General features: G+C 47.0%; 2 protein-coding genes across 4 annotated transcripts in view; one reads left to right on the top strand and one right to left on the bottom strand.

Moving 5' to 3' along the window:
• LOC117675760 (uncharacterized) overlaps positions 1 to 27,974 on the bottom strand; it is a 55,431-nt gene that overhangs the window by 7,397 nt on the left and 20,060 nt on the right. Inside the window, exon 2 of one of the 2 annotated variants that reach the window (XM_087872329.1) lies at positions 14,037 to 14,541. The exons of the other annotated variant lie outside the window; for it this stretch is intronic. The gene's annotated coding sequence lies outside the window, so the exon portion shown is untranslated. The remainder of the gene's footprint in view (positions 1 to 14,036; positions 14,542 to 27,974) is intronic. 2 annotated transcript variants of the gene reach the window in all.
• On the top strand, positions 41 to 27,361 carry DYDC1 (DPY30 domain containing 1). 2 transcript variants are annotated; one of them, XM_087872336.1, is made up of 6 exons: positions 41 to 71; positions 552 to 732; positions 1,948 to 2,070; positions 15,380 to 15,475; positions 15,798 to 15,914; positions 27,187 to 27,361. In XM_087872336.1, the coding sequence occupies exons 2-6, from the start codon at positions 586 to 588 to the stop codon at positions 27,226 to 27,228; spliced, it is 525 nt and encodes a 174-aa protein (XP_087728462.1). In that variant the 5' UTR covers positions 41 to 71; positions 552 to 585; the 3' UTR covers positions 27,229 to 27,361. The 2 variants fall into 2 exon arrangements, with proteins under 2 accessions (XP_087728462.1, XP_087728460.1); XM_087872334.1 differs by lacking the exon at positions 41 to 71 and adding an exon at positions 225 to 312.

Genomic DNA, 27,974 nt, shown 5'->3' with positions numbered 1-27,974 from the left:
GAGTTGCTAAGAGTTGCAAGAGAAACATCTTCATCCTTAGCTATCCACAAAGCTTCTCCCAAGACATGGAAGTGAGTAGCAAGAAGAACATGTTCTGTGATTTGTTTCAAATTGATAAAGTTCCTTTTCCAAACTAATGTGGATCTAGTTTTGGAGGTGTATCCTATCTATGCTCTTAAGCAGAGCTCAAGTAGCAGTTAGCTTGTTTTCTGTTTGAACAGGATTCCAGATTCTATTAGTGATTCCCAACTGTAGGCCAGTTCTCCAATACTGATTTCTGAAAGAGTAAAACTATCTTGGCTTCATTTCAAAGTAATCTTTTTTATTATAACTTCTGCTTCTGCTTCTTCTCCTCCTCCTTTTCCTTTTCCTCTTCTTTCTCTTTCTCCTCCCCTTCCTCCTCCTCCTCCTCCTCCTCCTCCTCCTCCTCCTCCTCCTCCTCCTCCATGGTGTTTTGATCAGAGACTCAACAAAACAACTTATAATAATTGGTAATGGAAACAAAATCATGTACACATTAATTTATTAATCAACTTGTTTTTTTTTAATAGATCTCTCTAATCTAGAGATATTTGGGAACTAACAATGGAGAGTGCCTACCTCAGAAAAAGCCTGGGCACTTGTTTAGCAGAAGGCCTTGCTGAAATTGCGGAACATCGTCCATCAGATCCTATCTTGTACCTGGCCCATTGGATTTACAAATACAAGAAGAACATGATTGAAGAACTACAGGTGAGGTTTTGGCTTCTAATCTCCTGTTTGGGATTCTGTACAATTTTAAAGGCACCTCAGGATTTCTGCAATTTCAGAGAGAGGGCAGTTTTTGAGAGCTGACTCTGTATTTCTTGTTCTTTCAAGTACTAAACATAGTTTTTGTTCTTTGTTTTTGTTTTCCCACTAGCAGGAGCTCCTGCTTCACAAGGCCAGAGAGCTCCTGGGCTTGAGATCTTTCAAGGGGAAAGATACCGTGTTTCCCTGAAAATAAGACCCTGTCTTATACTTTTTTGAACCCCGAAATAAGCTCTTGGCCGTATTTTCGGGGAGGTCTTATTATTTTGGGGTGCGTGGAGCAAGATGGGGCTCCTCTTGCTGTCTTACCTGATTTCCAGCTCTGCATTTAAATATTTTCGGGGAGGGCTTATTTTCGGGAAAACAGGGTAGTATGATAGCATTTCAGCTGTCCCTCATAGAACTTTGTCCCCTTCCCTTCCCTCTTCCCTTCCCTGCCCTCCTTTCCTTTCCTTTCCCTTCCCTTCCCTTCATCTTCTCCTTCCTTCTTTCATAGTTCTTTATTTCATCCTTCCCTTCCTTTCATCTTTTCCTTCCTCCTTTCCTTCTTCCTTTATTTCCCCTTTCCCTTCCTTTCTCTTCTCTTCATCTTTTCCTTCCATCTTTTTTTCCTTCCTCCTGTATTTCCCTTCCCTCTTCTTTCTACTTCCTCCCTCCCTCCCTTCCTCCCTCCCTCCCTTCTTTCCTTCCTTTTCCTTCCTTCCTTCCTTCCCATACCTTAAACACATTGTAGATGAGATGAGGGGCATAACACATTTTATTTCAGTCTCACATGAAGTGAAGAAAAGGGGGTTTTGCTACTCAGGCTCCAGGCACAGCCAACATTTAAATAATGTTCTTCGCTTCTTAGTCTCAGTGTTTTAAAGGTGGCAGAAATAGAGAAAAAAGTCCAAGGGGATTGGGGACTGCCTTCAAACTGCTTTTGAAGGACTGATGGGATCCCTACTTTTGCCATATATGTGGTCTGTTTTTGGAAAACCAGTGGCACTTAGAAACTAAAGTGAAAGGCTTGTCTGCTCCTCTTCTTCCATTGTTCTTCACTCTCTTGGTATGCAGGACTGGCCTTGAGTTCTCTCTACTTCCACCCACAAAACCCAATTTTCTAAAAGGCATTTCAGTTGTGGGAGCTGTCAAATGTTTGTTTTATTGCACTCTTAGAGGAAATTGGACAGGGAAGAACTGGAGCGAGAGCGTGAGGAGGCTCAAAAGGAAGTGGAAATGCTAGAAAAAATGAAAGAAGAAGAACTTTTGATTCAGCAAAAGCTGGAAGTAGAGAGACAGGTAGGACACCTTTCTTTTTTTAAAAAAAAGTACATATTTGTGTTATAATTGCTGTTTAAGCCTTCCAGTTGTATGTTTTAGACTGTGCGTAAATGTGTGTTCTCTGATTTAAAATATTTTATTTTGCAATATTGACTTTGCAACATTCACCGAACCATCTTCTTCTTTTTTTTAAGGTTTATTGGGTTTTTATTTTTAAACATATAAATATCAATACATGAACAGTGTGGCCTCTGGGTATGATAGTTCATATTAATACAAATAACAAGAGTCAATTATTACATTAATCAAACTTATATAATCCTAATATTAATGTACTTGATTATTTTAAAGTAGTTATTTAATATTTCAATGTTCCATTCTAATGACAATGATCTTCTTGAACATACATAGTAATACCATCTTCAACTTCTCAACTTAATTAATAATTAATAATTATTATTTATTTTCAATTTATATAGAAATTATAACCATCTTCTTAAAGTGCATCAATTCCATATTTCATATCTCAAGGCAAATTAGACTCCCAATGCTGGTTTGTAGATGTAAAATATAAACGTTGTTATTAAGTCCAGGTATACCTGTATTAATTTAGCAGAGAAACCTATTTCTTACAAATTAGTGATGCTATTTAAAACAGGCTTATTGTTCCTAGCCAAATTAAAATACTTTCCTCCTTCAATTTTTTGAGGGGGCAGAAAAGCATATCATTTTTTATTTATTTTTTGGTAGTAAAGCAGCCTATTCTGAGACAGATTAAGGAACATTTAGGAAAGCGATTGGTGGATATATCAATCAAAATACTGAACTCAAAATACACCAAAACTGGGGAGAAACGGTTTTGATTGATTACCATGTCGATTGATTCATTGATTACCATGCTGACTGTATTAAAAGTAAGAACAATGGTCCGCACCCCAATAACCACCACCCCAACAACCAACGCTAGGCATGCACGCCCCAAACTTCCTCAAAATCCACCGCCACAGACCTTAAATGCAAACTACTTAATTCATAAAGCCTCTTAAACAAAATACCAGAGTGCCTCCTTCTACTAAATACGACTTTATTCAACATCATATTTGTATGCGAGACGTGGCTAAATTCATCACTACCAGACTCCATTACCACAGTAAGAGAGTATCACGTGTACAGATCCGACTGTGAAATCCGCAGAGGGGGTGGTGTTGCTATCTTCTATAAAAAATCCCTAAATCTAAAAAATATTCAAGTTACACAGGAGCTTGCTCTTCCTGAAACCATCGTATGTGATCTTTCCCTAAACACCACAATTCGCTTCATAATCTGTTACAGAGCCCCTGATTATGACCTTGTACATGCAAACAAACTAACATCACTACTAACATGTGCAGCCTCCTGCCCACACCTTCTTATCTTTCTTGGTGACCTAAATCTACCTCTTATTAATTGGACCCTAAACAAATGTACAACTGAACCCATACATGCAACCCTGTACAATGCTGTAACTAATCTGGGACTAGATCAACTAGTAACTAATAATACTAGATTCAACAACTGCTTTGGTCTCATCTTCTGCAACAGTTTAAATTCAATTTATGGACTACAAATAAAAGAACCCTTTTCCAACAGTGACCATAGCATGATAGACTTTTATCTCAACTTACGTCCTCACATAGACAATCATAGTGACAGAATCCCAAAGTATAACTTTAGAAAAGTCAACTATGATCTCATAACTGATGACCTTTCATCTCTTGATGGGCAAACTCTATTCACTGGCTGCATCATTGCCGAAGACCATTATAACATTTTTTTGCAAGAAGTCAAAAGAATCATCAAACTATGTGTACCACTAATAACTCCCAAAACCAGGAAAAATAAATTACCCATAACAATAAGGAAGCTTCAGACCAAAAAAAAATCTCTTCAGCGCAAAAACAAAACTGGCTACATACTAACTTCAAAAGTCGCTACAAAACCATATGCCGACAGATAATGCATCAGTTATCACAGCAAACCTCCAAGACTGAGTGGCTGTGGCTCCCGGCGTCCTGATATAGCCAGCTGGTGCCATCGCTGGCTATTGGGGGCGAGTCATTGGCCCCCACGGAGAGGGTTCGCAACTTGGATGACCTCCTGGACGCGCGGCTGTCTTTAGAAGAGCATATGACGGCCGTGGCCAGGAGGGCTTTTTATCACGTTCACCTGATTTGCCAGTTCTGGATCGGGACTCCCTGCACACGGTCACTCATGCCCTCGTCACTTCCCGACTGGACTACTGCAATGCTCTCTACATGGGGCTCCCCTTGAAGAGCATCCAGAGGCTTCAGCTGGTCCAAAATGCGGCCGCACGGGTGATTATGGGAGCGGCGGGGCGCTCCATGTAACACTTCTCCTGCGCGAGCTGCATTGGCTCCCAGTGGTCTTCCGGGTGCAATTCAAGGTGTTGATTAACATCTTTAAAGTGCTCCATGGCTTAGGACCTGAGTACTTACGGGACCGCCTTCTGCTACTGACAGCCTCCCACCAGCCAGTACGTTCCCACAGGGCGGGGCTCCTCGGGGTGCCGTCGGTCAGACAATGTCGACTGGTGCCCCCCCGGGGGAGAGCCTTCTCAGTGGGGGCTCCTGCCCTCTGGAACGAGCTGCCCCCGGAGGTACGGAGGATCCCGGACTTGCACACCTTCCGCCATGCCCTGAAGACTTTGTTATTGCAGCAAGCCAGGCTAGCCTAAATTTTAAATTGGATTTTAATGGGATGTTTTAATTGTGGGCCAAAGTATTTAATCTGATTTTAAATTATTTTTAACTTTTATATTTATGTATTTGATCCTGGCTGTTCACTGCCCTGAGTCCTTCGGGAGAAGGGCGGTATATAAATTAAATAAAACAAACAAACAAACAAACAAACAAACAAACAAACAAACAAACAAGAGGAAAAGCTAATATGAACTAAATCCACCCGGGCCTTCTACAATTTCGTAAACAACAAACTTAAAGACTCAAGATCCATCCCACCACTAAAAGGACCAAACGGAAAAGACTGTAATGATGAAACCATTAAGGCCAACCTCTTCAACACATTCTTCAGTTCAGTCTTTGTAAACAGCAATGGCTCATGCCCCTCATTTCCCAATCGTACCACATCTACTCACAACGATCTACTACAGGTCGATTTCACAGAAGATGCCATTGAAAAGGCACTATGCAACCTAAAACCATCTCTATCGATTGGCCCTGATGGATTATATGCCTACTTCCTAAAGAAGCTCTCAACCACCATAGCAGAACCACTTAGCATAATCTATGAAATATCTTTCAGAACCAGCTCCTTACCTAACTTATGGTCACTAGCCACAGTCATCCCTATCTTCAGAAAGGGTGACCCCAGCCTAGTTGATAATTACAGACCAATCTCATTATGTTGTATCACCTGCAAAGTCATGGAATCAATCATAAACCAATCCATTATCTTCTACTTAGAGACTAACAACCTACTCTCTAACAAGCAATTTGGCTTTAGAAAAAAATTGTCCTGCAATCTGCAACTGTTACACTGCAAAAACATATGGACTTCAAAACTTGACCAGAGTAAATCAATAGATGCAATTTATATAGACTTCTGTAAAGCCTTCGATTCAGTGGTATACAACAAGCTACTTCTAAAACTAAAATCTTATGGCATTTCTGGATTCCTGCATAAGTGGATAGCTGTGTTCCTATCAAACAAGCAGCAAGTAGTCAAAATAGGGAACACTTTATCTAACCCTGCACCTATTAACAGCGGTGTTATGTAAATAGGTTTGTTTGGTGGGAAGTTTGAATTAACTGACCCTCAGCTGATTGGCTGACCACCACAACTGCAAGGTATATAAGGGGAGCTGTTTCCCTAGGTCAGTCGCTGGGTTCTCACCCTAATAAACAGAGCTGTTGTCACTCACTGCCTGGCTTGCTGCGTCCTCATTCACCCAATTTAACATTGGCGATGAAGGTGGGATTTTGAGGCCAGAAGCCAAGGAAATAGCTGAAGCCACAACCGAAAAGAGCTGAAACCACGTTCCGAGAGAGAAGCGGAACACCCGACCACAGAATCCAGCCAGGCGAGCGAGCGGAGCACAGGAGAATTGCGAACGATGTCGGCCTACATCCCGCCAGCGCCTTTCAACCCCAAGGAGGAGAAGTGGGGGTCCTACATGTCCCGGTTCGAGTGCTTCATGGTGGCCAACGACCTGCAAGGACTACCGGACGTGAGGAAGAAGGCTCTGTTCCTGAGCCACTGCGGGCCACGAGTATTTGACACAGCCGAAGCCCTGGCGGAGCCGAACTCGGTCCACACCATATCATGGTCAACGCTGCAGACCCTGCTGAAAGACCACTATGCCCCAACGCCTTCCAAGTACGTCCAGTGGTACGAGTTCCGGCAAAGGCTGCAGCAGGACAGCGAGTCGATCAGCGAGTACGTCGCTGCCCTGCGTAAGGCCGCAAACCAGTGCGAGTACCGAGACCTAGATGAGATGCTCCTAGAGCAATTAATCTGCGGAGTGAGAGACGTCCAGCTACAACGGAGGCTACTTGTGAGATCGAACCTGATCCTGCACATCACCCTAGATGAAGCAAGAGCACAAGAGTCATCCGTAAAGGCCACCGAGAGACTGCAAGGGACCATCGATGGCCGGACAGCGCAGAGGTCGGCGACCATGCACCGTGAAGCCGTGAGCACCGAGAGCGAAGGGGAGTCCGAGGAGGAAGTCTACTGCACAGAGCAGTCCAGGCCGGATCGATGAGGACCCAGAGACGACTGCGCCAGCTGTGGAGGCCTCCACCCCCAACACAACTGCAAGTTCTGGGATGCGATCTGCTGGTTCTGCGAGAAAAAGGGGCACATCGCTCGAGTCTGCAGAGCCAAGCAAGCAAAGGGCCACAAACCACATGGCCAAACCAGCCAATTCGAGATGGCACCGTGCCAGAGGCCCAATAAAGATGGCGGAAGCCGGAAGGGCGCAAAAATCGAAGACATAGAGACCTACACCATCCGCATCGGCCAGACTTGCACATCCCCCAGCGAGAAGACCTACACCACGGTCGAGATCGAGGGTCGTGAGTGCCAGATGGAGATCGACACGGGATCTCCCATATCCATCATGTCGTGGGCCAACCTCAAGAAAGCCATCCCCAGCGCACACAAGCGGCAGCTCCAACCACAACGACGCCGGCTTAAAGATTACCAAGGGAACCGCATCCCAGTGAAGGAATTGGCAAGTTCCAGGTACGATATGGGGAATTCAGCGAGAGACTCCCTCTCACCATCGTCAGTGGCAAGCTCCCAAGCCTCTTGGGCATGGACTGGTTTCGAGCCCTGGGCATGGGATTCACCGGAGTGAGGAACATCCAGAGCACCCTGAGGGACAACCTGATGCAGGAGTTCCAGGACGTGTTCGACGAAAGGCTTGGCAAGTATGTGGGGACCCCTATTTTGTTCAACCTTGACCCCAACGTTGCCCCAATCCATTTAAAGCCTAGGAGGGTGCCATTCGCCCTAAAGCCCAAGATAGACATTGAGTTGGACAAGCTAATAAAGCAAGGGGTGCTTGTGCCAGTCGACCACACCAAATGGGAGACCCCAATTGTGACACCCGTGAAACCAGATGGGTCAGTGCGCATATGCGCCAATTATAAATGTACAATTAGACTCCCAAATGGCCTAGAGGCGCCCATCGCCTACTACTCCCGAACTCTGTCAAGCGCCGAGAGGAATTACAGTCAGCTTGACAAAGAGGCCCTCGCCGCCGTCTCGGGAGTAAAAAAGTTCCACGAGTACCTGTTCGGGAGGGACTTCGACCTGATTACCGACCATTGCCCGCTCCTGGGTCTCCTCGCGGGAGACCAACCAACACCGGCAGCCCTATTGCCCAGGATGACACGCTGGGCCATCTTCCTCGCAGCCTACTCCTATCGCCTGGTACATCGACCAGGGGTGGACATGGGAAATACCGACGCACTCAGCCGCTGCCCATTACCAGACAAGCTGGACGACCCCACACCCAGCATCCCCATCCTGCTGATAGACGTTTTGGACTCGGGACCCATCACATCAGCAGAGGTAGCCAGAGCCTCCAACAAAGACCACGTGATCCAGATGGTCGCAAGTTGGGTGACGAGGGGGTGGCCGGAAAAGACTGGGAGCAGGGAATTCAAACAGTACGCGAGCAAACGGGACGAACTAACAATGCAAGAGGGGTGCTTGCTATGGGGCAAACGGGTTATTGTTCCCTTGTGCCTAAGGGAAAAAGTCTTAACACTGTTGTATGAGGGGCACCCTGGGATTGTATGGATGAAGGGACTAGCCAGGAGCTACTTCATGGTGGCCCAACATGGACACAGACATTACCGAGTGGGTGGGGAGATGCCAGCCCTGCCAAGAGTCTAGGCCAGATCCACCGACAGCACCGGTGAGGGTGTGGGAAAGACCCAAGGGGCCCTGGTCCAGGATCCACATAGATTTCGCAGGGCCGTTTCACGGGCAGACCTTCATGGTCATAGTAGATGCCTTTTTAGGGAGCTGAGGCAGTTATTCGCTACCCATGGGTTACTGGACATCTTAGTGTCAGACAATGGGCCCCAATTCACAGCCACACAGTTCGAAGGGTATTTAGCGGAGTTGGGGGTCAGACACGTCCTCTCAGCCCCATTCCATCCGGCTAGTAATGGACAGGCTGAGAGTTTCGTAAGAATGGCCAAAGAGGCCCTCTCACGCCTAGGCCCTGGGGACTGGCAGGAAAGAATAGATCGGTTCCTAACAGCCCAGCACTCCACGCCTTGTACAGCCACAGGCTGAAGCCCGGCAGAACTACTCATGGGGAGAAAGCTCCGAGGGGTACTGGATCGGCTAAATCCCAATTATTCCCCCGAGGTTTTCAAAGGGGGGGAGAGGAAACTCAGGGAGTTCACCATAGGGACTCCAGTCCACGCCAGAAACTATGGGAAGGGCCCACTCTGGGAAGCAGGGACAATCATGGCGATCACGGGGCCCAAATCGTACAGGGTAGACATGGGGGACGGGAGAGTTTGGCGCAGGCACATAGACCAACTGAAAAGGCAATTCGCAACAGACGCTGAGGAAAACTTTAATGAATCGTTCCCTGACTACCAGCCAGAACAACAAACTAAGTCAAGCCCGAGTGCAGCGGAGGACTTAGCTGACAATCCTGGCGTCCGGAGCTGCCCCAGTGAGGAGTTCCCGCCAGCCGGAGAAGTCGCCGCCCACGAAGAGATCTCGGAGGTTCCATTGGCGGAGCAGGGAGAAACAGGGAGTCCCTCCGACCTGCTCAACACCACCCCTCCGACTGAACTGTGCAGGTCGACCAGGCTACGTACACGCCCTGGTCACCTGAGAGACTTTGTATACAAATAAAACCCAAAGTGACTTCTGGGAGGGGAGGAGTGTTATGTAAATAGCTTTGTTTGGCGGGAAGTTTGAATTAACTGACCCTCAGCTGATTGGCTGACCACCACAGCTGCAAGGTATATAAGGGGAGCTGTTTCCCTAGGTCAGTCGCTGGGTTCTCACCCTAATAAACAGAGCTGTTGTCACTCACTGCCTGGCTTGCTGCATCCTCATTCACCCAACTTAACAAGCGGTGTCCCCCAAGGCAGCGTTTTAGGACTCCACACTCTTTATACTTTATATAAATTACTTTTGCAATCATATTATAAGCAACTACGTTCTCTTTGTGGATGATGTAAAACTATTCAACATCACTGACAATGCTGCTACTTTACAAAAAGACCTCAACTATCTGTCAGAATGGTCAAATAATTGGCAACTCCAAATCTCAACCAACAAATGCTCTGTCTTATACATTGGCAATAAATAAATAAATAAATCAGAACACAAAATAAAGCTGGGTGGATACGACTTAACAGATGACCCTCACTCTGTCAAAGACCTTGGAATACTCATCTCAAATGATCTAAGTGCCAGAGCTCACTGTAACAGCATTGCTAAAAAAGCATTAAGAGTTGTTAACCTAATCTTGCATAGTTTTTCTCCGGTAATATTGAACTGCAAACTAGGGCATACAAAACTTTTGCCAGACCAATTCATCTGTCATCTTTCTGGAACCCGCATGCGTATTGGGCATTAATACAATCTAATGAGTCCAGAGTTATTTCACAAGGGGAGGAGCCCTCTGCTCGCAACAAAATATCTTATGCCACCAGACTTGAAATTTTGGGTTTAGACAGCTTAGAACTTTGCCGTCTTCGATCTGACCTAAGCATAATACATAAAATCATTTGGTACAATGTCCTACCAGCCAATGAATACTTCAGCTTCAACCAAAATCATACAAGAGTACACAATAGATACAGACTCATGGTAAATCAATCCAAACTAGACTGCAGAAAATACGACTTCAGTAACAGAGTGGTCAACACCTGGAAAGCACTGCCTGACTCTGTGGTTTCTTCCCCAAACCCCCAAAACTTTAACCTTAGACTGTCTACTGTAGACCTCACCCCATTCCTAAGAGGTCTGTAAGGGGTGTGCATAAGCGCACCAGCATGCCTACCATCCCTGTCCTAATGTTTTCTTTTATTTGTATCCTTTTTATGTATTTATAATTATGTTTACACTTGTATGTCATAAAATACATGCTTGATGAAATAAATAAATAATAAATAAATAAAATATCCTGGCTTTATTTACTTTCACAACCAACATCACTAGGGAGTTGGAACAATATCCACCAAAGTTTTCCTTACCATGGAACTGGATATTAGAAGGCAAGTTTTAACAGATGACTAAACTAAAGGGCTTAGCCATTGGTAAAAAAAATTCACTTTCATCTTGGACAAATATTCTGCTTGGGTGTGTTCAGCTGACGGTCAGTCTTGGCATTACTTAAACCAAATGTTGTTTGAGACCATCACTCTTCTGGAACAGGACTAAACCCCACAAAAAGGCAGTCTCTTCTCCCCAAGGTTCTTCTCTAATCCCAGTTCTGGCTTAGAACAAACTCTGGAGTCCTTGGAGCTCTCTGAGCATGGTTGTTTCCTTGCAAGTGTTTCATTGCCCGACTGTCAGCGTTCCAGAAAACCCCCCAGCTCCAAGTAAAAACTCTGAAGCAAGCATTTTCATAATTCTATTTACTAGAATAGGTAAACTGGCACATCTGGGAAAACCCGAATCTGAGAGGTCCAGGTTTTCCCTCAGTAAATCAAAACCCCCAAAACCATCCCCTCACACCTCAGTCGATCACATGCTCCAATCAACGTCCGTCCCATCTCGACTCAGCACTCCGATCACTCCTTCTCCAGATGCCGGATTGCCCTGATCTTGATTGACAGGAAGAATTCTATTATGTCTACAGACAACCCTCTACTAAATCCCCCCTCCTACTTTCCCACACAGGAGAAGGTGGCAGCATGGGAGCTTCCGGCCTAATATGGCTTCCAAAGCTGACACCGACTAGGTATCGAACTTTTGAGGAATCCAGAGTTGGCGTCAAAATATCTTCTCAATTTTGTTTGCCTGCCATGCATTCAAGTGACTGAGGGTCAGAAAGAAGAAGTGACAGATGCACATCAGATAGATAAGAGAAGACATTGCGCTGAGACCGGATTGATGGATCTCAACCAGAGACACTCTTGGCCATCTTTTTGCTAATTTTCAAACCTGATCAGTTTCGTCCCTCATTCTCTAGTCAAGAGCTTTGGCTTTGTTGTTGTTGGGGTGGGGGGAATCTCTTTCCTTACTTACATCCTGGATGAATTTCTGGGATGGGAATGCTCTAGGAGAGGCACTCAGATCACCCCTTTCTCCTTTCCTTTCCTCCATATATGCACAGACCTACATCTAAGGACTAGTGCTCTTATCAAACCAGAGTTGGTCCTATTTTTCCAGCCAGAAAGAGCTACTCAGGCATTCTCACCACCAAATCTGGTCTCTACTAAAGACCAAGTCCAAACAGCTTTGATGGACAACGCTGAGCAGCTGGAGAAAAGGGAGCATATCTATAACAAGCCCAATGTAGCTGGGCAGATGTACCTTTGGACCTCATCATTAGTGACACAAGACAGAACATTTATATATGGCAGTGTGATTGTCAAGAAAAATGAGGAAAGCACAATTTTAACATTGGAACGGTTAAAAATAACCCAAACCCACTTCTGTATTGGAATAGAAATAAGGTGAAGGCAACATCATGAGGATGAGTCCTTTTAATTGAAAAAGTTTTCAAATACAAATTTTTCCCCCTTTTTTTCCCCCTCTCCCTCCCCCTCCCTAACCCCCCCTCCCCACCCATCCCCCCGTGACTTCTTCATAACAAAAAAAACCTAATTCATAACAGATTACTTACTCCCTCCTCTAGATATTGACCTTTACTTACTAAAAATATTATTAATATTATAACATCCCCCTTTATCCATACATATCAAAAAAGAGAAAAGAAAGGAAAAAAAAAAGACATTATACTATGACATTATAGAATAACTTCTCCACTTTAAAACTATACGATAAGTCCTACTTTAACATTTAATCTTCTATATATATTACTATAACATTTCAAAGCGGCCTTCCCCATAAAATCTAGTTTAACATTTATTCCACTCTATCCATTTCCTCCACTCCCCTAAATATAACACTTAAAAATCCCTTTTCTTAGACTAATCAATCTACTAACTAGCTTATTCACCCACTATCATGCAAAATTGCCATACACAACATTTCTTAACATCTTTGATTCACTGCCCACACTACTTAAAAATATATGTCTATATTTTCCATTATATCTAAATAAAAAAAAAGAAAAGACAATGACTTTAAATTTATAATCCATATAGTATCTTCTTTGAGGTCTTTCCACTGGATTGGTAGAACCAACATCCATAATCGGGTAACATAGCTTGCTGGTGCAACAGTTTATTCAGGATCTTCAATCATATCTGCCCCCATCAGTAGTAAATATTTTCTTATATGTATAAAAGTAAAAACAACCACCCGAGTGACATTATAATTATATTCCATATAGTAATAATTGTGGGTTTCATCAGGATTATTAATTCCCATCATCGTAGTGGGTAACAACCCGATCTTCTGCATGCCCCAGCATAATTCTCTTGCCTTGTGATTCAAGATAATATAATATGTTTATCAACACAAAAAGAAATTCCAAGGATGAGTCCTTCATAAACATTTAGGAAAGCCTCCTCCATGCCATGACCAGAAGGATGAGTACCAAGTCTCTCTTCCGATACGCTCAGAATTTAATTCCGGATCTCCCATCTCTCTTTGCATGTCTGTGTCCCCACTGGTGGGATTCAAATAATTTAACAACCGGTTCTCTGCCCTAATGAGAGGCCGGGTAGGCGTGGCCATGGTGGCCATGGCCAGGGGATTTTTTTTTTTATTGCAAAAGTTTTACAATTACATTTTCACCCCTTTCCCCCCCCAGCACCCACCCCAAACTTCCCAACCTCCCTAACCCTCCCCTCCCCACAGACTTCCCTATATTATACTCATATCTGGTAAGAAAAACAAAAAACAAACCCTTAATATAAAACTTGTGTAAAAAACTTGAACCCCTCCCTCCCCTTTATAATTTTTCTTTTTACCCTCATAACATTAAAATATTTCTAATACATTATTTTCAAATAAAAGCTATTTGGTACTTTCTAGTTTGATATTTGTTCTGAACATATTCTATCCACCTTTTCCATTCCCATTCATAAGTCTCTTGTGAACAGTCTTTTAAGTATGCTGAAATCTTCGCCATCTCTGCAAAACTGGCCATCTTCAAAGTCCATTCCTCAATAGTGGGCAAAGCTTCATTTTTCCAATATTTACCTATCAACAATCTTGCTGCTGTTATCATATACAATATCAGTTTTGTTTCACCTAATGTAAAACCCTTAACTATACCCAATAAGAACAATTGTGGAGAGAATTGAATTTTTTTCTTCAAAACATTCTGCATGACCCACCAAATTTTTATCCAAAAAGCCTTAACTTTCCTACAGGTCCACCAAACATGATAATACGTAGCATCCAAACATTCACATCTCCAACATTTTGGCTGAACATTAGGGTACATACATGACAACTTTTTGGGATCTAAATGCCATCTATAAAACATTTTATAAAAATTTTCCCTCAGGTTCTGCGACTGTGTAAATTTAACATTCTGAACCCAAATTTTTTCCCATGTTTCCAACATCACTGGTTCTTCAAAATTTTGTGCCCACTTAATCATACAGTCTTTAACTAATTCAGTTTCTGAATCCCTTTCTAACAAAACATTATAAAGCCTTTTGATATGCATTGGACCTTTCTCTTTTATATGTCTAACCAATTCTTCCTCGTGCAACATAATACCAGTTTTTTGGTCCTCTTTCCATCTCGATTGTAATTGATTATATTGTAACCAAGTTAAATTAATCCCTTCGTCCAACAGTGTCTGCAGTGTCTTCAGCTGCCATCTGCCCGCATCTGTAAAAAGAACCTCTTTGTATAAAAACCCCCCGAGTGACATTATATTTGTATTCCATTGTATTCCATAAAATATGACCAAGATCCAGCCATAGCGGTATTTTATAATCCCATTTGAATCGGTGCTTCTTCCAAACTCTCATCAAAGAGTCTCTAAGTATATGACTTTTAAATACTTTATCTACTTTATCGTCGTAAAATAAATAAGCATGCCATCCAAATTCAAGATCAAAACTTTCTGCATTCAATATTCCAGCCTTTTTCCTTCCAAACCAATCACTTGTTAAAGTTAAAGCTGCTGCATCATAATATAGCTGTAGGTTTGGAAGTTTAAGGCCTCCTCTTTCTGGAACATCTTGCATAATTTTCAATTTCACTCTCGGCTTTTTCTCGTTCCAGACAAACTTATTCACTCCAGTTTGGCCATGGCCAGGGGATTTGACAGGCAGCACCTGCACCCCCCTGGGAGGAAAAACGGGCTGCAGGGGGGGCCTAGTAGGGCTCCCTGGGAGAAAAAAAATGGGCCACAGGGTGCCGCGCCGCACCCCCCCCTATGCCCTGTTTTGAGCCTAGTAGGCCTCCCTGCACTTACCTGGGAGCCAAAACTGGGCGCGTGGGGACTTCTGGAAGGGGAGGGACAGGGCCAGCCATCTATATAACAACGGGTTCGGCCAAAGTGGTGCAAACTGATTGAATCCCACCAATGTATGTCCCCCTTCCACCCATTTTTCCCCCCATGGTGTGCAACAGGAGTACACTTCTGAGGCAAACTCTTTTATCTGAACCAAGGGAACCTCAAGGGAGTGAGTCTTTGCTAAATTGCATGAAATGGTTGCAGGCCCAGATGGAACGAGAACAGGAAGAACGGGAGAGGATGGAACGAGACAGGGCCGAGGAACTCCTGCAGGAGCAGAAACGGCAGGCAGAGATGGAGGTAAGAAAAGTGCCCCTTACCCATATATTAACCCCCAAGAAAGACAGCCCCAGTGAGGAGGGAGGAACGAGGCTGGTTCACCAAACGCAGCCTGGATTAGGAGAGAAAAATGCTGACTCCTTGACCTGATGATTTTCTTTCCGCTTGGAGGCTCCTATTTTATGACCTTCTCACTCTTCATTTAAAGAGAAGGATGGAAAAAGAGTTGATATCTCAGCCTAGGGATGCCATTGCAGATGAGAATTTTTGTCCATTTTACTTGGATTGTATTCTGCATGATCCCCAACCTCTGGAGATTATTTTGAATGAATTTTTGTTCCAGGCAAAGGTTGCCGCTGAAAAGGAGGCAGTTTCAAAGACTTTGGCTGAGCTAAGTGACAAATATGGAGCTCCTCATCTCAGTCGGGTTGAAGAAATAGATGAAATGGAGCAATCTGAAGTAAGTGAATTACTCTGTTGATTTATCCATCCCTGTCCCCCCCTCTCTCTCCTCTCTCTCTCCTCTCTCTCCCTCTCTCCTTTCTCTCTCCCCTCTCTATCTCTTCTCACCACTCTCTCTCCTTTCTCTTTTCCCCCTCTCTCTCACACACACACTTTCCTCTCTCTCCCCCTCTCCTCTCTCCCCCTCTATATTTCTCCCCCTCTTTCCTTTCTCGCTCCCTCCCCTCTCTCTCTGTCTCTCTCTCCTCTCTCTCTCCTTTCTCTCCCCCTCCCTCTCTCTCTCTCACACACACACTCTCCTCTCTCTCCTTTCTCTCCTTTCTCTCCCCTCACACACATACTCTCTCTCCTTTCTCTCTCCCCCCCTCTCTCTCTCATACACACACTCTCTCTTCTCCCTCTCTCCCCTCTCTTTCCCCCCTCTCTCCTTTCTCTCTCTTTTCCCCTTCTCTCTCACACACACACTTTCCTCTCTCTCCCCCTCTCCTCTCTACCGCTCTATATTTCTCCCCCTCTTTCCTTTCTCGCTCCCTCCCCTCTCTCTGTCTCTCTGTCTCTCTCTCCTCTCTCTCTCCTTTCTCTCCCCCTCCCTCTCTCTCACACACACTCTCCTCTCTTTCCTTTCTCTCCTTTCTCTCCATCCTCACACACACAGTCTCTCTCCCCTCTCTCCTTTCTCTCTCCCCCTCTCTCCTCTCTCTCTCATACACACACTCTCTCTCTCTTCTCCCTCTCTCCTTTCTCTCTCGACTCTCTTTCCCCCCTCTCTCCTTTCTCTCTCTGTCCCCTCTCTATCACTCTCCCCATTCTCTCTCCTTTCTCTCTCTCCCCCTCTCGTCTCTCTCACACACACACTCTCTCTCTCTCTACACACACACACAGACACACTCTCTCCCTCCTTTCCCCCTCTCCCCTTCTCCTTTCTGTCTCTCCCCTCTCTATCTCTCTCCACTCTCTCTCCTTTCTCTCTCTCTCTCTCACACACAAACTCTCTCCTCTCCCTCTTCCTCCGCTCCTTTCACTCTCTCTCCCCTCTCTATCTCTTTTCCCACTCTCTCCTTTCTCTCTCTCCTCCCTCTCTCATCTCTCTCTCACACACACACTCTCTCCTTCCTCTCCCCCCTCTCTCTCCTCTCTCTCTCATACACATACACTCTTTCTCTTCTCCCTCTCTCCTTTCTCTCTCCCCTCTTTCCCCACTCTCTCCTTTCTCCCTCTGTCCCCTCTCTATCTCTCTCCCCATTCTCTCTTTCTCTCTCTCTCCCCCTCTCCTCTCTCTCGCACACACACGCACTCTCTCTCTCTCTACACACACACACAGACACACTCTCTCCCTCCTTTCCCCCTCTCTCCACTCTCTCTCCTTTCTCTCTCTCACACACACACTCTCTCCTCTCCCTCTTCCTTAGCTCCTTTCACTCTCTCTCCCCTCTCTATCTCTCTTCCCACTCTCTCCTTTCTCTCTCTCCTCCCTCTCTCCTCTCTCTCTCTCACACACTCTCTCACACAGACACTCTCTCTCCTTCCTCTCCCCCCTCTCTCCCCCCTCTCCTTTCTCTCTTTCTCCCCCCCTCTCTCTCTCACACACACACACACTCACACACACATTCTTTATCTCCCACACACAGAGACACACTCTCTCTCCCTCCTCTCCCTCCTCTCTCCTTTCTGTCTCTCTCTCTCTCTCTCTATCCCCACTCTTTCTTCTTTCTCTCTCTTTTCCCCCTCTCTCTCTCACACACACTTTCCTCTCTTCCCCCCTCTCCTCTCTCTCCCCGTCTATATTTCTCCCCCACTCTTTCCTTTCTCCCTCCCCCCTCTCTCTGTCTCTCTCGCCTCTCTTTCTCCTCTCTCTCTCCTTTCTCTCCCCCCCTCTCTCTCTCTCACACACACACACTCCTCTGTCTCCTTTCTCTCCCCCCCTCACACACACACTCACTCTCTCCTCTCTCCTTTCTCTCTCCCCCTCTCTCCTCTCTCTCATACACACACTCTCTCTCTTCCCCCTCTCTCCCCTCTCCTTTCTGTCTCTCCCCCCTCTCTCTCTCTCCACTCGTTCCTTTCTCTCTCTCTCTCTCTCACACACACACACACTCTCCTCTCCCTCTTCCTCCGCTCCTTTCACTCTCTCTCCCCTCTCTATCTCTCTCCCCACTCTCTCTCCTTTCTCTCTCTCCTCCCTCTCTCCTCTCTCTCTCACACACACTCTCTCACACCAATACACTCTCTCTCCCTCCTCTCCCCCTCTCTCTCCTTTCTCTCTTCCCTCCCCCCCTCTCTCTCTCACACACACTCCTCTCTTTCTTCCCCCTCTCTCCTTTCTCTCTCCCCTCTCTATCCCTCTCCCCACTATCTCTCTCTCTCAAACACACACTCCTCTCTTTTTCCCCTATCTCTCTCCCCACTCTCCTTTCTCTCTTTCACCCCCCCTCACACACACACACACTCACACACACATTCTTTATCTCCCACACACACAGACACACACTCTCTCCCTCCTCTCTCCTTTCTGTCTCTCTCCCTCTCTATCTCTATCCCCACTCTTTCTCCTTTCTCTCTCTTTTCCCCCTCTCTCTCACACACAGACTTTCCTCTCTCTCGCCCCTCTCCTCTCTCTCCCCCCTCTATATTTCTCCCCCCTCTCTTTTCTTTCTTCCTCCCTCCCCTCTCTCTCTGTCTCTCTCTCTTCTCTCTCTCCTTTCTCTCCCCCTCCCACTCTCTCTCTCTCTCACACACACACACTCCTCTGTCTCCTTTCTCTCCTTTCTCTCCCCCCCTCACACACACACTCACTCTCCCGTCTCCTTTCTCTCTCCCCCTCTCCTCTCTCTCTCATACGCACACACACTCTCTCTTCCCCCTCTCTCCTTTCTCTCTCCACTCTCTTTCTCCCCCTCTCTCCTTCCTCTCTCTGTCACCTCTCTATCTCTCTCCCCACTCTCTCCTTTCTCTCTCTCTCCTCCCTCTCTCCTCTCTCTCATACACACTCTCTCTCTCTTCTCCCTCTCTCCTTTCTCTCTCCCCTCTCTTTCCCCCCTCCCTCCTTTCTCTCTCTGTCTCCTCTCCGTCTCTCTCTTTTCTCTCTCCTCCTCTATATTTCTCCTCCTCTCTCTCCTTTCTCTCTCCCCCTCTCTCCTTTCACTCTCTCTCCCCTCTGTCTCTCTCACTACTCTCTCTCCTTTCTCTCTCTTTCCCCCTCTCTCTCACAAACACTTTCCTCTCTCTCCCCTCTTTATATTTCTCCCCCCTCTCTTTCCTTTCTCCCTCCCTCCCCTCTCTCTCTGTCTCTCTCCTCTCTATCTCCTCTCTCTCTCCTTTCTCTCTGCCTCCCTCTCTCTCTCACACACACACAATCCTCTGTCTCCTTTCTCTCCTTTCTCTCCCCCCTCACACACACTCTCTCTCTCCCCTCTCTTCTTTCTCTCTCCCCCTCTCTCCTCTCTCTCTCATACACACACTCTCTCTCTTCCCCCTCTCACCTTTCTCTCTCCCCTCTCTTTCTCCCCCTCTCTCCTTCCTCTCTCTGTCTCCTCTCTATCTCTCTCCCACTCTCTCTCCTTTCTCTCTCCTCCCTCTCTCCTCTCTCTCATACACACACACTCTCTCCTCTGCTTTCTCTCTCCCCTCTCTATCTCTCTCCCCACTCTCTTTCCTTTCTCTCTTTCTCCCCTTCTCTCTCCTCTCTCTCTCTCTCTCACACACATAGACACTCCCTCTCCCTCCTTTCCCCCCTCTCTCCCCCTCTCCTTTCTGTCTCTCTCCCCCTCTCTCTCATACACACACTCTCTCTCTTTTCCCCCTCTCTCCTTTCTCCCCTCTTTCTCCCCCTCTCTCCTTTCTCTCCCCCTACCTCTCTCTCCCCACTCTCTCTCCTTTGTCTCTCTCCCCTCCCTCTCTCCTGTCTCTCACCCACACTCTCCTCTCTCTCCCCCTCTGCTTTCTCTCTCCCTCCCCTCTCTATCTCTCTCCCCCTCTCTCTCCTCACACACACACACACACACACACACTCCACTCACTCCCCCTCTCTATCTCTCTCCCTACTCTCTTTCCTTTCTCTCTTTCTCCCCCCTTTCTCTTTCTTCTCTCTCCTCTCTCTCTCTTACACACACACACACTCACACACTCTCTCCCTCCTTTCCCCCCTCTCTCCCCCTCTCCTTTCTTTCTCTCCCCCCTCTCTCCCCACTCTCTCTCCCCCTCTCTCCCCCTCTCTCTCCTCTCTCTCACACACACACTCTCTCTCTCCACTCCGTCCCCCTCTCCCCTTTCACTCTCCCATCTCTATCTCTCTCCCCACTATTTCCTTTCTCTCACACACACACCCTCTCTTTCTCCCCTCTATCTCTCTCCCCACTCTCTCTCCTTTCTCGCTACACACACACACACACACTCTCTCTCTCCCTCCTTTCCCCCTCTCTCCTCCTCTCCTTTCTGTCTCTCTCTCCACTCTCTCTCCTTTCTCGCTACACACACACACACACACACACACTCTCTCTCCCTCCTTTCCCTCTCTCCCCTCTCTCTCCTTTCTCTCTTCCCTCCCCCCCTCTCCCCTTTCACTCTCCCATCTCTATCTCTCTCCCCTATCTCCTTTCTCTCTCACACACACACTCTCTTCCTCTCTTTCTCCCCTCTCTATCTCTCTCCCCACTCTCTCTCCTTTCTCTATTTCTCCCCTTCTTTCTCCTCTCTCTCTCTCTCACACACACACACAGACACATTCTCTCTCCCTCCTTTCCCCCCTCTCTCCCCCTCTCCTTTCTGTCTCTCTCCCCCCTTCTCTCTCTCCACTCTCTCCTTTCTCTCTCTCTCTCTCACACACACACTCTCTCCTCTCCCTCTTCCTCCGCTCCTTTCACTCTCTCTCCCCTCTCTATCTCTTTTCCCACTCTCTCCTTTCTCTCTCTCCTCCCTCTCTCATCTCTCTCTCACACACACACTCTCTCCTTCCTCTCACCCCTCTCTCTCCTCTCTCTCTCATACACATACACTCTTTCTCTTCTCCCTCTCTCCCCTCTCTTTCCCCACTCTCTCCTTTCTCCCTCTGTCCCCTCTCTATCTCTCTCCCCATTCTCTCTTTCTCTCTCTCTCCCCCTCTCCTCTCTCTCGCACACACACACACGCACTCTCTCTCTCTCTCTACACACACACACAGACACACTCTCTCCCTCCTTTCCTCCTCTCTCCACTCTCTCTCCTTTCTCTCTCTCACACACACACACTCTCTCCTCTCCCTCTTCCTTAGCTCCTTTCACTCTCTCTCCCCTCTCTATCTCTCTTCCCACTCTCTCCTTTCTCTCTCCTCCCTCTCTCCTCTCTCTCTCTCACACACTCTCTCACACAGACACTCTCTCTCCTTCCTCTCCCCCCTCTCCCCCCTCCTTTCTCTCTTTCGCCCCCCTCTCTCTCACACACACACACACTCACACACACATTCTTTATCTCCCACAGACAGAGACACACTCTCTCTCCCTCCTCTCCCTCCTCTCTCCTTTCTGTCTCTCTCTCTCTCTATATATATCCCCACTCTTTCTTCTTTCTCTCTCTTTTCCCCTCTCTCTCACACACACACTTTCCTCTCTTCCCCCCCCTCTCCTCTCTCTCCCCGTCTATATTTCTTCCCCTCTCTTTCCTTTCTCCCTCCCCCCTCTCTCTGTCTCTCTCTCTCCTCTCTTTCTCCTCTCTCTCTCCTTTCTCTCCCCCCCTCTCTCTCTCACACACACACACACTCCTCTGTCTCCTTTCTCTCCCCCCCCACACACACTCACTCTCCCCTCTCTCCTTTCTCTCTCCCCCTCTCTCCTCTCTCATACACACACTCTCTCTCTTCCCCCTCTCTCCCCTCTCCTTTCTGTCTCTCCCCCCTCTCTATCTCTCTCCACTCGTTCCTTTCTCTCTCTCTCTCTCTCTCACACACACACACACACACACACTCTCCTCTCCCTCTTCCTCCGCTCCTTTCACTCTCTCTCCCCTCTCTATCTCTCTCCCCACTCTCTCTCCTTTCTCTCTCTCCTCCCTCTCTCCTCTCTCTCTCTCACACACACTCTCTCTCTTCCTCTCCCCCTCTCTCTCCCCCCTCTCTCCTTTCTCTCTCCCTCTCCTCTCTCTCTCATACACACACTCTCTCACACCAATACACTCTCTCTCCCTCCTCTCCCCCTCTCTCCTTTCTCTCTTCCCTCCCCCCTCTCTCTCTCACACACACTCCTCTCTTTCTTCCCCCTCTCTCCTTTCTCTCTCCCCTCTCTATCCCTCTCCCCACTATCTCTCTCTCTCAAACACACACTCCTCTCTTTTTCCCCTCTCTATCTCTCTCCCCACTCTCCTTTCTCTCTTTCACCCCCCTCACACACACACACACTCACACACACATTCTTTATCTCCCACACACACAGACACACACTCTCTCCCTCCTCTCTCCTTTCTGTCTCTCTCCCTCTCTATCTCTATCCCCACTCTTTCTCCTTTCTCTCTCTTTTCCCCCTCTCTCTCACACACAGACTTTCCTCTCTCTCACCCCTCTCCTCTCTCTCCCCCTCTATATTTCTCCCCCCTCTCTTTTCTTTCTTCCTCCCTCCCCTCTCTCTCTGTCTCTCTCTCTTCTCTCTCTCCTTTCTCTCCCCCTCCCACTCTCTCTCTCTCTCACACACACACACTCCTCTGTCTCCTTTCTCTCCTTTCTCTCCCCCCCTCACACACACACTCACTCTCCCCTGTCTCCTTTCTCTCTCCCCCTCTCCTCTCTCTCTCATACGCACACACACTCTCTCTTCCCCCTCTCTCCTTTCTCTCTCCACTCTCTTTCTCCCCCTCTCTCCTTCCTCTCTCTGTCACCTCTCTATCTCTCTCCCCACTCTCTCCTTTCTCTCTCTCTCCTCCCTCTCTCCTCTCTCTCATACACACTCTCTCTCTCTTCTCCCTCTCTCCTTTCTCTCTCCCCTCTCTTTCCCCCCTCCCTCCTTTCTCTCTCTGTCTCCTCTCCGTCTCTCTCCCCACTCTCTCTCTTTTCTCTCTCTCCTCCTCTATATTCCTCCCCCTCTCTCTCCTTTCTCTCTCCCCCTCTCTCCTTTCACTCTCTCTCCCCTCTCTGTCTCTCTCACTACTCTCTCTCCTTTCTCTCTCTTTCCCCCTCTCTCTCACAAACACTTTCCTCTCTCTCCCCCCTTTATATTTCTCCCCCCTCTCTTTCCTTTCTCCCTCCCTCCCCTCTCTCTCTGTCTCTCTCCTCTCTATCTCCTCTCTCTCCTTTCTCTCTGCCTCCCTCTCTCTCACACACACACACAATCCTCTGTCTCCTTTCTCTCCTTTCTCTCCCCCTCACACACACTCTCTCTCTCCCCTCTTCTTTCTCTCTCCCCCTCTCTCCTCTCTCTCATACACACACACTCTCTCTCTTCCCCCTCTCTCCTTTCTCTCTCCCCCTCTCTCCTCTCTCTCATACACACACACTCTCTCTCTTCCCCCTCTCTCCTTTCTCTCTCCCCTCTCTTTCTCCCCCTCTCTCCTTCCTCTCTCTGTCTCCTCTCTATCTCTCTCCCACTCTCTCTCCTTTCTCTCTCTCTCCTCCCTCTCTCCTCTCTCTCATACACACACACTCTCTCCTCTGCTTTCTCTCTCCCCTCTCTATCTCTCTCCCCACTCTCTTTCCTTTCTCTCTTTCTCCCCTTCTCTCTCCTCTCTCTCTCTCTCTCACACACACAGACACTCCCTCTCCCTCCTTTCCCCCCTCTCTCCCCCTCTCCTTTCTGTCTCTCTTCCCCTCTCTCTCATACACACACTCTCTCTCTTTTCCCCCTCTCTCCTTTCTCCCCTCTTTCTCCCCCTCTCTCCTTTCTCTCCCCCTACCTCTCTCTCCCCACTCTCTCTCCTTTGTCTCTCTCCCCTCCCTCTCTCCTGTCTCTCACCCACACTCTCCTCTCTCTCCCCCTCTGCTTTCTCTCTCCCTCCCCTCTCTATCTCTCTCCCCCTCTCTCTCCTCACACACACACACACACACACACACACTCCACTCACTCCCCCTCTCTATCTCTCTCCCTACTCTCTTTCCTTTCTCTCTTTCTCCCCCCTTTCTCTTTCTTCTCTCTCCTCTCTCTCTCTTACACACACACACACTCACACACTCTCTCCCTCCTTTCCCCCCTCTCTCCCCCTCTCCTTTCTTTCTCTCCCCCCTCTCTCCCCACTCTCTCCCCCTCTCTCCCCCTCTCTCTCCTCTCTCTCACACACACACTCTCTCTCTCCACTCCGTCCCCCTCTCCCCTTTCACTCTCCCATCTCTATCTCTCTCCCCACTATTTCCTTTCTCTCACACACACACCCTCTCTTTCTCCCCTCTATCTCTCTCCCCACTCTCTCTCCTTTCTCGCTACACACACACACACACACACACTCTCTCTCCCTCCTTTCCCCCTCTCTCCTCCTCTCCTTTCTGTCTCTCTCTCCACTCTCTCTCCTTTCTCTCTCTCCTCCCTCTCTCCCCTCTCTCTCCTCACACACACACTCTCTCTCTCCTCTGTCTCCCCCTCTCCCCTTTCACTCTCCCATCTCTATCTCTCTCCCCACTATCTCCTTTCTCTCTCTCACACACACTCTCTTCCTCTCTTTCTCCCCTCTTTATCTCTCTCCCCACTCTCTCTCCTTTCTCTATTTCTCCCCTTCTTTCTCCTCTCTCTCTCTCTCTCACACACACACAGACACATTCTCTCTCCCTCCTTTCCCCCCTCTCTCCCCCTCTCCTTTCTGTCTCTCTCCCCCCCCTCTCTCTCTCCACTCTCTCTCCTTTATCTCTCTCCTCCCTCTCCTCTCTCTCATACAGACTCTCTCTCACACACAAATACACTCTCTCTCCCTCCTCTCCCCCTCTCTCTCCTTTCTCTCTTCCCTCCCTCTCTCTCTCTCACACACACACTCCTCTCTCTCCTCCCCCTTTCTGCTTTCTCTCTCCCCTCTCTATCTCTCTCCCCACTCTCCTTTCGCCCCCCCTCTCTCTCACACACACATAGACACACTCTCACACACACATTCTCTATCTCCCACACACAGAGAGACACACTCTCTCTCCCTCCTCTCCCCCCTCTCTCCCCCCTCTCCTTTCTGTCTCTCCCCCTCTCTATCTCTCTCCCCACTCTTTCCTTTCTCTCTTTCTCCCCTTCTCTCTCCTCTCTCTCTCTCTCACACACACACTCTCTCTCCCTCCTTTCCCCCTCTCTCCTCCTCTCCTTTCTGCCTCTCTCCCCCCTCTCTCTCTCACTCTCTTTCTCTCTCTCTCCTCCCTCTCCCCTCTCTCTCCTCACACACACACTCTCTCCTCTCTCTCCCCCTCTCCCCTTTCACTCTCCCATCTCTATCTCTCTCCCCACTATCTCCTTTCTCTCTCACACACACACTCTTCCTCTCTTTCTCCCCTCTCTATCTCTCTCCCACTCTCTCTTTCTTTCTCCCCTTCTTTCTCCTCTCTCTCTCTCTCACACACACATACACACACTCTCACACACACGTTCTCTATCTCCCACACACACAGAGACACACTCTCTCTCCCTCCTCTCCCCCTCTCCTTTCTGTCTCTCTCCCTCTCTATCTCTATCCCCACTCTTTCTCCTTTCTCTCTCTCTCGCACACTCTCTCTCTCCTCTCCCTCTTTCTCCTCTCCTTTCAGTCTCTCTCCCCTCTCTATCTCTCTCCCCACTCTCTCTCTCACACACACTCTCTCACACACAGACACACACTCTCTCCGTCCTCCCTCCTCTCTCGCCCTCTCCTTTCTCTCTCCCCCTCTATATTTCTCCCCCTCTCTCCTTTCTCTCTCCCCCTCTCTCCTTTCACTCTCTCTCCCCTCTCTATCTCTCTCACCACTCTCTCTCCTTTCTCTCTCTTTTCCCCCTCTCTCACACACACACTTTCCTCTCTCTCCCCCCTCTCCTGTCTCTCCCCCTCTATATTTCTCCCCACTCTCTCTCCTTTCTCCCTCCCTCCCCTCTCTCTCTGTCTCTCTCTTCTCTCTCTCCTCTCTCTCTCTCCTTTCTCTCTTCCCCCCACTCTCTCACACACATACTTTCTCTCTCCGCTCTCTCTCCACCCTCTTTCCTTTCTCTCTCCCCTCTCTATATTTTTCCCCACTCTCTCTCCTTTCTTTGTCCCCCCCACTCCTCTCTCTCTCTTCCCTAGCTGTTTTTCTATAAATTTATCTAGCTAGCTACGGTATCATCTATCTGTCTATTATCTATCTATTATAATATGACATATAATGGGGACAATCTATTTTCCAAAGCACCAGAAGGCAAGACAAGAAGCCATGGGTGAAAGCTCAGCAAAGACAGAAGCAACCAGGAACTAAGGAGAAATTTCCTGACAGTGAGAAAAATTAACCAGTGTAACAGCTTGCCACCAGAAATTGTGGGTGCTCCAACACTGGGGGCTTTTAAGAAGGGATTGTCCTATACCATTTGTATAGGGTCCCCTGTATGAGCAGGTAGTTAGACTAGAAGACCTCCAAGCTCCCTTGCAGCTTTTCTCTATTCTCTATCCATCCATCCATCCTCCATCTATCATTTCTGTTTGTATTTTACTGTACAGGTTGTCCTCAACATACGGCCACAATTGAGCCCAAAATGTATGTTGTTGAGTGAGACATTTGTTCAGTGAGTTTTCTCCATTTTATGACCATGGTTGCTAAGTGAATCGCTGCAGTTGTTAAATTAGTCACACAATGTTAAGTGAATCTGGCTTCCCCATTGAGTTTGCTTGTCAGAAGGTCACAAAAGGGGGATCAAGATGCTGCAACCGTCATAAATATGAGTCCGTTGCCAAGCGCCTGAATTTTGATCACATGACCATGGGGATGCTGCGGGGACGGTCATAAGTGTTTTTCAGTGCTGTTGTAACTTTGAACGGTCACTAAATGGACTGTTGTATGTCAAGGACTGCCTGTATTTCATTAAAACTTTTAAGAGCCAAAGCATGAAGAAAGCTACTTGCAGCCATAATTACTCTCTGCAATTATCTCTTATACTTCTCTAACATTGTACATTTTTTTTCCCTGTTGCATTCTCTTAATGGTCATTTTTTATATTTTTTTGTGGGTGTTTTAATTTGTACATTTTTAATGCAAGCTACAAATTTTTCTTTCTTTTTTATTGTGGTGGCATCAAAAGACTAATAGAGAAATAAATAATCAGGGGGATTTTGCTGGGCTTTAAAAATTCCAATAATCCTACAAAATTTCCTCAGTCTTTCTCCCCTCTTTCTCCTTTTTTCTAATTTTTTTTTAGCATGCCTTCACTACTGTAGCCGATTCAGAGGAAGAACAATAAATCTGTTCCTGTCGATTCCAGAAACATTATGATTTTCTGCAAACATAGATGAACACATCAAGGAGACTTAGAATAAGTTAATACAGTTAAGTGAATTGAAAATTTAAAAATAAATAAAGTGCAGCATAACATGTTTCATGTTTTATTTTTTCATTGGAAAATATAATGATATGATGGTGAGATAATTATATTATCTTAGAGTCGATCTCAAATCTAAGCGGAGTTTCTTAGAGTCATTTTCAACTTTAAGAGGTGATGTTCATGTAATTGTGGGGTCTGTGATGCTCTCTGAGCTTGGTTGTTTTCTTGCAGACATTGCATGACCCAACTAGGTAACATCATCAGTGCTAGATTTCAACTCCCAGAAAGAGTTTATGAACAGCAGACCACAAGTAGGTAACACCATCAGTGCTAGAAGGGAAAGGGTTTGTGAAATGGAGGAGAAAATGAAGGAGAGGAGGAGGAGGAGGGCTGTGGGGTCCCTGGTGCTCTCAGCGCTTGATTGTTTTGTTTTGTTTTTGCAAACATTTCATTACCCAAGTAGGTAACACCATCCATGCTAGAAGGGAGAGAGAGGAAGAGGAGGGCGGAGGAAGAGGAGAAGGAGGAGGAGGAGAAGGAGGATGGCTCTGGGGTCCCTGGTGCTCTCTGAGCTTGATTGTTTTCTTGCAGACATTTCATTACCCAACTAGGTAACATCATTAGTGTTAGACCTGAACTCCCAGACACAGTTTATGAACAGCAGA

The sequence above is a fragment of the Pantherophis guttatus genome, chromosome 6 (genome assembly GCF_059756535.1).
Source record: "Pantherophis guttatus breed Tessera chromosome 6, ASM5975653v1, whole genome shotgun sequence".
NCBI classification, from domain to species: Eukaryota; Metazoa; Chordata; class Lepidosauria; order Squamata; family Colubridae; genus Pantherophis; species Pantherophis guttatus.
This window is presented reverse-complemented; position numbering and strand designations above follow the sequence as displayed.